Source organism: Phocoena phocoena, chromosome 1 (assembly GCF_963924675.1).
Source record: "Phocoena phocoena chromosome 1, mPhoPho1.1, whole genome shotgun sequence".
Lineage (NCBI taxonomy): Eukaryota > Metazoa > Chordata > Mammalia > Artiodactyla > Phocoenidae > Phocoena > Phocoena phocoena.
In genome coordinates, this window is record NC_089219.1 from 156,259,674 (window position 1) to 156,272,281 (window position 12,608).

Consider the following 12,608-nt stretch of genomic DNA (forward strand, 5'->3'; position numbering starts at 1 on the left):
TAAACTTAGGTTTATTTGCATTTTAAGTATTGTTCTTAAAAAACCATATGGGCATATAATTAAATCTGTCTTAAATTATTCACAGTGTTCAGATTATAGCCTACATATAAGTCTCTTCCATCTTGCGGCAGTTTATAAAGTAGCCAACAAGCTCCACTATTGATTTTGCATCAATATTGGTAAACTTTTTTGGAATTTAAATTTACTCATAGTAATTAATAGCCATTAATAACTCGATCTATTTTTCTTTTTTAAATAACCAGATTCTGCAATCCTTTGGTGGATGCAAAAGCAAACAGATTAGGCCTGTCTCTTGGCTGGGTGACCTTCTGTGTCACTGATCCAACCCTTAAAGGCAGTCAGATTTCTTACCTGGGGTCCTTGGATGAATTTCAGAGGGTATTCTATGAATGTCTTAAAATTCAGTGCAAATATTTCCTATGTGAGAGTGTGTATGGATTTTCACTTAACTTTTACCAAAAGAATTTGTGTGGTATAGTGGATCAGCGTAGTACAGTGGGCTCTAGAGTCCTTCATCTGGATTTGTATCCCAACCCACCAGTAGGCTGTGTGACTCTGAACAAGTTACTTAACCTTTCTCTGCTTCAATATTCTCAAAATTGCAGAAATAATCTTATAGGCCTGCTGTGTGGATTAAATGTGAGGATTTTATGGGCATGTGAAGCCCATAATACAGTGGTAGGTACTTAGTAAGCACTCCCTAAATGTTAGTAATTACCATCATGTTCTCAAAGGAATTTGTAACCACCAGAGTTAAAAGCCACCAATCTAGGCAGTTTAGAGTTATACTTAAAGAAAAGAATCTGTTCCTGAGTTGAAAAGTCACACTAAAACATAATTCTAATGAAATATGCATTTGTAAAACATAGCGATGCATATTCATAATTAGAAAGACCTCATAAATAGCTCTGAAAATGTGGAAGGCCAATTTGTGTTGTTTTCCAGGGGAGCAAAAGCATCTCCCTGATCCTGGGTGAGCTCCCAGATGAATCACTTTCATTCTGCTCCTGGCTGCTGCACCATCCAAGCTTGTCTTGAAACCCTGAAATGAACTTCCAGGGTGAGAGCTTACATTGTGACTACATTTGTTGATGCTTTCTCAGCATTTTCATTTTCAATTAGCACAGAAGTCAAAAGTTACAAAAGCAACGAGATTATGCATCTTTTAATGAAAGATAAAACAACAATATAAACATTCACAAATTTACAGAGAAGGGATCAACTTTAATACATTTCGAGTAAAAGGTGTTTCATTTAAATATGGTATAAAAATAAATGCGAGAAACATTAACCAAGAATATACAGACAAAGACATAAGCTTGTTTCTGACTGTGATATATTGGTGAAATGAAACTTTCTGTGCTAATTTATTTAATAAATGTGAAGCTGTATGTATACTTATTGATATATGCTTTTTTTCCTTTTACAATTCTTCCAGTTTGTGACTGAATTTTTAGTGAACTGTGTGTCTAGAAGAAGCTTTAAGATAGAGAGAAAGGGGGGAAAAAGATTTACTTCACTTGAATTGTTAAAAAAGGAAAAGACACAGATCCAGCTTAGTACAAGGAGGAAGTTAGCAGACATTTTGAAATGGAGGCATCGAGATGGTAGAGTCCCTTGGAGATGGCAGTGCCTTAATGTACACAAAGAAAGAACAATTCAGGTCCTTTGCTCATGCAACATCTTGGTCTAATGTCCTCTGCTGCAGGTAACAACAAAGAACTACAAAGTATATGCAATGACTCCAGTTCACTTTCATGCTACAAGATGATCCTTTTAATAAGACTGAACGAGGCTTGTTAACCTCTTTGACGTGAGAGATTTCCCCTGAGAAAAAAATATAAACAAGAAAAAAAAAACAATATGATCACTGAAAACCTGCTTATGAGTAGCATCTATTTATTGCAGCTGATTTTGTGCAAGGGTCAAAATGGAACCCTTTAGGTGCATCTTAGTTCAAACTTCATGACCAAGTTCCCTCCCTCCCTCCACCGACACATCAAACAAAATGATCCTCCGTTCTTCCATCTTCCCACCCCTCCCACCCACTTCCTCCCCACTGCAAACAGACTGATGGGTTCACAGCACAAATCAGCAAATCATAAAACATGTCCAAAATGTTCCACTGAGGCTTAGCGATGATGCAACACCTAGGTTTGCAACTGGTTATAAACATGTTACAACAAACCTTAGGAAGCTGCTCTGCAATGTGAATGCATTCTTGTTCCACTGCTGAAATTAGTGTTGCATTTATAAATATCTAGGTATGCAGAGGGTATGATTTAATTAAATAAAATGATTTTTGAGGGTGAGATTGCTGGAAACTCAAGATTGAGTCTATCCCCTAACCTATATGGTAATGGAAAAACAAACAACCAGTGCCAATTATACATCTAAAGATAAAAGTCTATTTGTTCTGTACTTCAAACTGTGGACACCTTCCTTTTCCACTTGATTTCTTCCAACCCTAATCCCAGAGAAATCCCATATATTCTGATTCTACATTTTATGTTAATACCTACTATACATATTCACTTTTTGAAAACCTTGATAATCAAAACTGTCCCTGTAAATTACAAATACTCTAGAGAGGTAAGAAATTTTAAATTTCTGATCAGAATAGCAGATCATTAATTGGTTATTTCTGTTTTATCCCTCATTGTATGTTCTAGTATAAAAACAGGTGGAATTTGTACTTCTCAGAGGATAAAATAATAATGGAAAAATCAAAAGATGTTTTAAGAAATATAATATTTAGTAATAACTTAGTCATAGCAATAGTCTTGATTTACCACCTAATGTGGCTCAGAGTTTGATAAATGGGTGGTATGGTTTGGGGAGAGGAATCAGCATTCATGACCATATTTTGGGAAAAGAATGATATATTTAAGAAATTGTTAATAATTCCAAAATCAAGCTTTCCTTACATACTGTACAGTAACTGACAAGGCCTTTTTGTATACTTGAACAGCAGTGATGAAAACGAAGCATCATTCTCTTTTAATTGGAGAAAGGGTTCAAAACTTAGTTTTTAGCAACTGATAGTAAAAGATCCAAAGTTTAGAAAAGATCTTTCCCACTTAGCTATGCTCTAATCACTCTATGGGAAGAAAAATATGAAAGAAAACAAAGATTTTTAATAGTACACCCTACTTTACATTGGCCTTATAAACAAAATATGCTTTGTTTCTTCTTGCCACCACTTCTGTGCCTGTTTCCTCATTCATTCAATGGGGATAATAGTAGTACCTATTTTTAAAGCTTGTTGTGAAGAATAATACAAGTAAATTACTTAAAACTGTTCTCAGAACATTCTGTGTACTCAGTTTATGTTACCTATTACCTTATTATATTATTACTATTATTATTATTCTTTCTCATTAGGACACTGAGCCCCAAAGTCACAATTCTGACTCTGAGAAGAGCAGAAAATTTCTCATGCATTGGAAGCTGAAATTATACTACTTTTAACACTCCAAACCTGAGCAATAGGTTAATCAAATAATGTTGGAATAGAAAAACTACTTTTCTATACTTGAAGACTATATTATTTCATATATTTACTACTGTTTTATGTTATTAACATGTGTGCATATATATTCATTCTGAGGCTAACGTATTTTTAAAAAGTGCTTACTGTTTCTAGTGCCATTTGTGAGATGGCGAGAACCATATACTGGTTGAAGCATAAGAGTGAATTCTTATACAGTTGAGGAGGAGGATAAAGATGTTAATATAAAACTATTTATTTTAAAACTACAGATTAATGTAATTTGGTTCAAACTATTGAGAAGATGAATAGCATAGTTACATTGAAATAGGAAGCCATTTGCAACTCAGAGTCATTTTTCATTTGGATGGGTGGAAACTGTGTCATCTTTGTAAATGTAACAAATAGTAACATTGTTCTCTTTCTACTTTTTCCCCCCAAATATCCTTGAAGCTATTAGTATTTGTCCTGGTATAGGCTTCATTAAAAGGGGGGGAGGTAAAAGTTTAGCTTGATAAGCTGTTGTCCCAGGAGATAATTTAAAAACACTCATTCATGGAATGAGGCCTACAGTAAACCTCGGATTTGTGATTATAGGAAAACAGATGAACAGAAATGGGAGAACACATGTATACGTCTTAACATAGCCACACAATGAAACACTTATGAGATATGGACTCACCAAATATGTAATAAGGGTATTTGTTCTGTGTATTGAGGCAATTAAAAGGCAAATTTGGGTGTAACTAATAGTAAAAAGAACTTAAGTGCCCCACTCAGGGGTCAAAGTAAATAGCATGGACACCCAAGTGAGTCATCTAGATTTGAAGACCTAGATTACTTGGATCTATCTGTAAGCCCTGTGCAAATCTTGCCTTTTTCACATACTGGAAAGAAAAATACCTAGGTGCTCTCTAGTGCACAAAGAAATACCAGTTGCTCACTCTACTGGAAAATCTTAAAAAGAACACTAATCCTTTCTTGAGGGTAGGAAATAATATAATTGCACATCAGATATTTTGTAACAATCCTTTACAGTGAGGTTCCTTGGAGGCTGTATGAAATCACCTTAAAAGATAATTCTGCTAATTATCTTTTCATAATTTTTCTAAGTTGAAGAATCTGGGAAATTTTCTTTTCTTTTTTTTTTTTTTGGAAATTTTCATAGTTAAGTTCTAAAATCTTAATTCTAGAAACTAAAAGGGCTAAAAATCCCTTACCAATAGCAGCTTTTACCAGATTGCTTACAACTGAATTCCATATGAATAATAATTATTTTTAACCAAATGACTACATTTGTGTTATATGATTTATACCCTTTCTTTTCTAAAGGAAAAGAATTTGAAAAAGAATAGATACATATAATGTATAACTGAATCACTTTGCTGTACACCTGAGACTAACAGAACATTGTTAATCAACTATACTCCAATATAAAATAAAAATTAAAAATAATAAAGGAAATAGATTATATTGTAAATGGAAATCCATAGAGAAAGACAAAGACAGAAACTCAAAACAAAACAAAATAAAAACTCAAGATCCTATGAGATTTTGTAATATCTAGTTAATGGACAGTATGCTAGCAAAAGAAGCACATGATCAATTTCAGGACAAAATTAACCTGACTTTAACTGGCACTTAAGTGAAGACAGAGCCTCTGGCTAATCTACAATACAGCTACCACATAAACAAAGAAGGTTTTCTAGTGTCTCAATAAAATTTCATCTCCACCAAACCAATTCCTTCCTATCTTAAATGTTGCAGAGAGATTTTGATATAATTAGGAATATAAAACTCCCCTAAACAAAACTACCTATTGCCGGTTCTTTGCCTTCTCAAGTTAACTATCAAAAGTTATGAATTTCACCTGATTTTTAACATCTTTCTTGGTCTTAAAGTGATAACATAAAGTTGACAAAGAGCTGTGAGCCAGTAGAAATGGACATAAAGGTCAGGCTCTTAGCTCCAGTCTGAGAGCCTTGAGATGGAGGCAAATTTCCACACTCCTTTCCTGCAGACACTAATCCATAAAGGAAGTAGAGAGAAGCTATATTTGCTTGAGTGACCAACTATTTGTTTTATTACTGTCATAAAAACATACAGCAGTCTTTCTGAGTCTACAGGACACTAAACAAACCAACGGTAAATGAAGGGATGGATTTTTAGAAGATAGGCATGAAAGAGCTTAAAGAGAAGAATAGGAAATTATCAGCATCTTTTGGATTAAAAAAGATGTTAACATCTTAACTCTTATAATTCCTACTTGTGTGTTTCTTATCACTGCCTCCTAGTCTTTCCCATATGTTGCTGTAGACTTAAAAGTATATTCTAGAATGCCATGTAGGCTCCAGAGGCCACAGTAAGAGGCTGAGACCAAGAGAGGGCAAATCTTGTCATTGACTTTCTACTGGTGTATATGACCCAGTTGTCTAACCTGTGCTCAGCCCCACAGCTGTGTAATAAAAAGAGCTGACTGTTTGGTGGTAATGAGATGCTGTTGGACTAGAGATAGGACATGTATGCTCTTAAAACAGGTTGAACTAAAGGATGTTATCTGTTTACTCTTACTCTCATACTGAAAATTGCCCTGGTTTCACTTAAAAAATATAAATGTCTTTGCCTGGGTTTCAAAATCCTTCATAACCTGGTTTCCCTGGCCTTTCAAACTACCTACTGTCACTTCACAGAATGGTTCTTTGGCTGGCTTTTGCACTTGTTACTCTCTCAGCTCAGGTTCTACTCAGTCTTCAGTTAAACTTCTTACTCAGGTTTTGGCTGAAGTCTTCTAATTGCCCCTTAAGTTCTTCTGCAGTTTCCCTCTCTGGACTCTTTGCCAGTACTTGTACATTTTTTGTACATGCTATTTTGTACAATTCTCTAAGTTACCTGGCTTGGTGAAGCAATTGATACCTGTTAAGCAATATTAATATTATAGAAGTCCCCAAATATGTGCTTGCTTTGCATGAGCTGAGTTCCTTGGCTGGAAATCACATTTTAAGAATAAGCTTCTAGAAACCAGGGTAACGAGATTCAAATGTATTGGGACAAGTAACTTTTATCTTGGGGGAGGAGAGGCAAGGTAGGATGAGAAATGGGAGCACTTGGTCACACCCTATTAAATAATTAAGTGGCGGAATTTGGGTCTTTTCAACTCCTATTTTGCCCTGGTTGTTCATATCAATGAAACTAACCGGGAATGTGTTAAGAAGGAAATGAACTAGGCTAGGAGTTTGGAAAGACCTTCCCTGCTTTAAATGAAACCAAGCCTCCTAGGTTAATTTGCAGGTGAGTTTACTGAATCACCAGTGAATAATTTTAGCAAAACTGCAAAGTGTGAGTTTCAATACAATTAAAGAAAGCTCAATTATTGAGATTTAAGAAAGAAAGGAAGGAAAGGAGGAAGAAAGAAAGGAAGGGGGTTCTGTAGCTAGTTTGGAGGCTGGTATATTTAATGTTGAATGCTGGAAAAAATTCTGTTATTATGTACTTAAAAGAGATGGTTTATGAATACATTTATATGTAAGCACTTATTACTAGCTCCCTGTGTGGTTTGAGATAGAAAAAGTAAAGCCAAATACTTTCATTTCCTTAGTTAAGAATAGTTTCCTGATATAAAAAGTGTCTATCCATTAGAGAAAATGAGGAAAACATAGAAAAATATAAAGAGAAATAAACTTTACCCAAAATACAGTTATTTACATGCTAATATATCATTTTACTTTTTAATACAAAAATGCTATTTTATTTTATTTTTTTTTTACAAAACTGATATTATACTGTGAATAGTATTATGGCTTATGATTAACATGCTTATTAAAATGATCCTATTGTGATCAATTAACCATGTAACATATATTTCTTCAAAAACAATGTTTTGTTGAAATTCATGACATTAGTGGGAAAGGAAATCAATTTAGAAAGATGCTACCAACATTAAGGAAAAAATTACATATCATAGAATAGATCAAAGTATATCAGGGTGTGTTGCACATAATAAGGGAATGTATTGTTTCTGAAATGTTATTTTCGTCCTACACACATATAAATGTACAGAAGTACAGTTTGTATAGGGTTTCCCTGGTGGCGCAGTGGTTGAGAGTCAGCCTGCCGATGCAGGGGACGTAGGTTCGTGCCCCGGTCGGGGAAGATCCCACATGCCGCGGAGCGGCTGGGCCCGTGAGCCATGGCCGCTGAGCCTGCGTGTCCGGAGCCTGTGCTCCGCAGCGGGAGAGGCCACAACAGTGAGAGGACCGCATACCGAAAAAAAAAAAAAAAACTGTTGAAGACCTTTGCTCATTTTTCTAATGACATAGTGCTCTTCTGATTATTTTTTTGATAAGAACTCCCCATATAAACCATATTAGATCTTTGTCATATACACGCTCATTTACTCATTTTAAAAAAGAGTTTACCAGACTTGAGGACAGGAAGTTGCTTTAAACAAAGGTTCTTGGACTAAGTAAGGCATTTAGCAGTCTTTCATGGTATCTCTGTGGATGACACAGAAAAAGGTGAGGTTCATAACTAAATAAACAACTACCTTCAAGGTGTGCTAATTTTTGGAGTAGTGGAACTCTGTCTTGATTCCACATTTTAATCAATAATTTGCATTATTAAACTGATGGGATTCTGCTAAAATGAATGTATGATGCCAATTTGCTAATCTTAGTTAAAAGACAGGGTAACAAAGAGATATTCCAAAAAATTATGTAAGGCTATAACTTACAAGATAAAACTTAATGGAAAGAAGGATAAAGAACCAAACTTACATGAAAATTAATAAACAAACAATAAACCAATCTAGCAGTAAAAGAGAAGATTGGGGAGATGTAATCTGAGCTCACAAGAAAAAAAATTCTAGATTAAAAAAAATTTTAAGCCCCAAATAACCCTACAATTTGATATGGCTGCTGTGACTGGGAGCTGGGGTGGGGAAGCTGATACAATGCTTGGACTGGATTGTAAAAGTTACATATGTTCTTTCTTTCCTGTTGGGCAGATAATATTTCCAATCTATGCTGGTTTGGTTACTTCTCAAGTATTGTGTTCCGTTATCAGTTTTGGAGGACTACTGATTAACTGGGGTGGATATAGGAGGTGAGCAATTAAGGTGGTGAAAGAACATGAGATTATTGAATGAGAAAACATTAGAAGCCCACTTTCCCAATGCAAGGCTCACTCAGATTTAATTTGATTGCAATTTTAAGGCAAGTTTATTAAGTCTTGTTAAGTGTTCAGCTTAGTTTTCATAGAAATATCTTTTTCTTTTCATACTCAAATTTCAGCAGCTTATATGACATTTACATAAATTATGTAATTACTATAAGTTCAATTATGGTAAACAGCTATGGGAACAAACACAATTGACTCATCCATGTAATTCAAATGCTGCTTGCAAAAATGTGTGAGCACAACTGGAGAGTAGCCTCTCAGATGTGACACTAGGTGTGCCCTTGGCACCTATCAGTGGGGAGAGTGGAGGGAATCTGTTAGGCTAGGGCAGTGGTTTTCGAAGTGTGGTCTCCAAACTGGTAGTATCAGTATCACTTGAGAATTATTAAAAAATTAAAATTCTTGGATCTTACCAGAAAACTACTTGATTAGCCTTTCTGAGAGGTGAGGTCTAGCTATCTGTGTTATGAGAAGTTCTCCAAATGATTCTGCTGCAGCTAAAGTGAAGAAGTAAGAACCACTGATCTTTGGTAAGGAGAAGTCCGGCTGCTACCTAGATCATGGTTCTTAAACTGAATTCTGAAGCGCTTGTAAACAGTGAGAGAGAGAGAGAGAGATTCTAACACAGTTTATCTGGGATAAGGTCAAGGAATCTGCATTTTCCAAGCCCCTGGTTATTTTGAGATATGGGATATGGATAGTTGAACCATACAGAAAAACGGTGAACTAGATTTTAACTAATGGAAATAAAAACAAAACTTGAGAGGAGATATAATTACACCTTCAAATAATTCAACAGATGTCTAGATCTACTGGAATGTTTGTATTATTCTGCCTAGCTTCAGGAGACAGAACTAGGATCAATACTCCGAAGTTACCAAAAAGTAGATTATTCTAAAAACAAGGAATGAAATTCTAAAAAATGAAATTAACTACCCCTGCGTTCTAAAGGTACCACGTCTCTGGAACTTATAGGCCAGCAAATGCTGGATGCATACTTGTCATTGAGTCTACAGTGGAGATTCATGCAATGGCTGGGGATTGGACCTGGGGAAATTGATGCCTCTAAATCCCTTTTCAATTTTGAGACTCCAAAAATTCATCATTTTCAATGTCTCCCAAAAGTCCTTTGAAGACTTTTAGAATTAGAAAAGATAAAGACTTCCCAATAGTCTTTTCTTTCTGGTTTTGGAAGTATGTTCCTCCTAGATATTAATATGCATATTTCAAGTGAACAGTCTTGATAATGGGTGCTTGCTATCCCTGTTTACATCAGCCATGTCTATCGAGTAATTTTTCTATTGCTGATGAAATAGAAAGAAAAATCTTTAACATCAAAATAAGTAAATTGGAATGAATTGATGAACCAAAAAAATGACGGCTGATCTTTTATTCTCCAGAAATAATAGTCAGTGCAATTTAGAAATGGTGTTTTAAACTTCCAGTAATGACCACAAGCTTATTTTCATAATGGTAACTTCTGGACGTCGGAAAACAACAGTGACAAAAACAGCAATCAAAATGTGATGCACAATGCAGAGGATATGGGATTTTGCCCAGTCTGGGCTTGCCTTATGGTACCTGCCAAACACTTGAGAAAACACAGCAGGGTGTTTGTTTATAAACAAAATATATCTAAGTCTATAAACGTGTATGCAATTTAGATAAAGATGTCTATTGTCTAGCTATTTTAAGTCACTCATTTTAGAGTTATTGTCTCCAAGTACTAGCATAAATTATGGAAAAGTAAAATTCACTCCCATAGCTGGTCATAAATATAAAAATGGCTTTCTTTTCTGAAAAGTGTTTCATAAAGGAATGCTAATGAACACATACAATGGGACATGTGGGTTTAGAATGGATAACAGCAAATGAGATGGCTTGATGATGATATGGGGCTGCTTAGTAAGTGATTTCATATCTAGATATAATTAAACATATGAATGTATTTTTAGTGGAAATTACATTTAGACATAATCCCAATCTTTATCAATTTAAGTTCCATTTATATTTTTCCTAGCTATGTAAAACACATTTATAAAAAGAATATGCAAACGTATTGTCCTCAGGCTATTGATGAAATTCTATTTAACTGTATGTAATACTATGAAATTCTATTTAACTCAGGGAGGTAATTGAGATCAATACTGAGACTGATAGTTGACTGTCTTCAAGTACTTGACAAATATTGTAACGTACACAAGCATACACAAATATTCCCCATCTTCTTGCTTTACTCAGCTACAATTTTTCGTCATAGTTGAGTAAAACTTCCATTTCATATACTGTCAAATAAAATAGAAGTGATAATGTAAAATAATTTATTAACTATTATATAACTTTCAATTCCTAATTGAGACAGTCTGAAGTTTATTTTTCTACTATCAACTCTTCCAGTAAACTTAGCTCAAAAATACTGTAGCCTATATGCAAATATACTGGTGCTAAAAGTTGTACTCTTCCTCCTTTACTTCCTCTATCTCATTAACCAAGTTCTTGGCATTATCATCAAATATGAATTAATATAGTAGCTACTGATCCTATCATGTCCTCTTATCTTTAGGTTCTCTTAACTTGCCTTCCACCTTCATCTTCTGCATATATAAAATGGCCCATTGTTTGGATCCAGATTATGAGCTATCTTTTTGATTACCTTATTCTGTACTATATTCCTCTAACTGGAAATCTCCATGGCAGTCTTGCCTGGAACACAATTTGTCAAGTCCTTAGACCCTCTTTCTGGTTCTACCTTTGTTCTCTCCCTCCTTCAGGGCTGCTTACCCCAACTATTTAATAAGTAGATCTCTTGCTTAAGCTTAACTCTTCTTCCTGCCTACTCTGTGTTGCTTTAAGGAAAACTTTCATGATTTACATGAAGTAAGCTAATGGGAAGCTGGTAGGAAACTAGTTCTGTTCATTGAACAGTTAACTTTCATAAGAAGAATGAACCAACTAAGGTATACATGTTAGTGACTATTATTTCTTCTTCTTCTTAACTATTATTATTATTTATATTTGTCATTACTACTATTATTAACTTATTATTATTACCTACTAGCTTCCTATTTTTATTATTTATGTATTCTTAACTAGGAAGAAGGTGCCTGACCCACAATAGGTGCTCAATAAGTATTTTTTTTGTTGTTGGATAAAAGAATGCAATAATGCTTGGACACATGGGTACTACTGGGTTATAAAATTGTTAAATAGAGCCCCCAGGGTGGTCTCCAATTATGCAGGTAGCTGGGGCCTCATGATCACTGGCTTCAACCCAAGGCCTTAGGTACATCAGAGCAGTGCTTTGGGAAATACTATTGAAACTTCTGCCTCTGGCATATATAGCAGCGAAGGGGGAAGTTTACCACTGGGGGTTGTCTACTCAGCAGCCTCAAAACATTCCTTAGGAGCCTCCAGAGTTGTACTGGATGCTCTTTGGCCAAAAACCACTATACAATTTATAGTTTATAGAACCTGAGTGGCAACTTAAGAACTAATGATGCCACTAGGGGAAAATAAAGATATATTGGCGAAACTAAACAGCCTACATAGTTTGATACATTTCACACCAATCAATTTACATCATGCTGCAGGGAACCTAAAACTGCTTTCTCAGGCAAGTTATCACGACAAAGCAGTTTCAGTAAAAGAAGATGGATAGCCATATATGTCAACTACAAAATGATAAATGAGATGAGTTTCAGGTCCACTAGAGAAGAAAGAGGAGAATGTAGTTCATTCTTGACCAGACCCACTTTATGTGTTTAATATCTATGGTAGGGAAACCCAATGCCAAGTTTATAAATTATATTTACTTAGGGTGCTCTAGGAGTTTTCTAACATAGTTTTCTATATGAATATACCTATAACCTCAAGCAATAACTATAGCACTCAATCAGAAAAGAATATGCACAAAGTTCTCCTT

General features: G+C 34.9%; 1 protein-coding gene across 1 annotated transcript in view; it reads right to left on the reverse strand.

The window, feature by feature from the left end:
- Window positions 1–1,158: 1,158 nt before the first annotated feature.
- The window catches only part of RGS7 (regulator of G protein signaling 7), a 625,816-nt gene continuing 614,366 nt past the window's right edge, over window positions 1,159–12,608 (reverse strand). Inside the window, exon 17 of the mRNA XM_065880139.1 lies at window positions 1,159–1,848. Coding sequence (XP_065736211.1) covers window positions 1,798–1,848 — 51 coding nt within the window. The 3' untranslated portion in view covers window positions 1,159–1,797. The remainder of the gene's footprint in view (window positions 1,849–12,608) is intronic.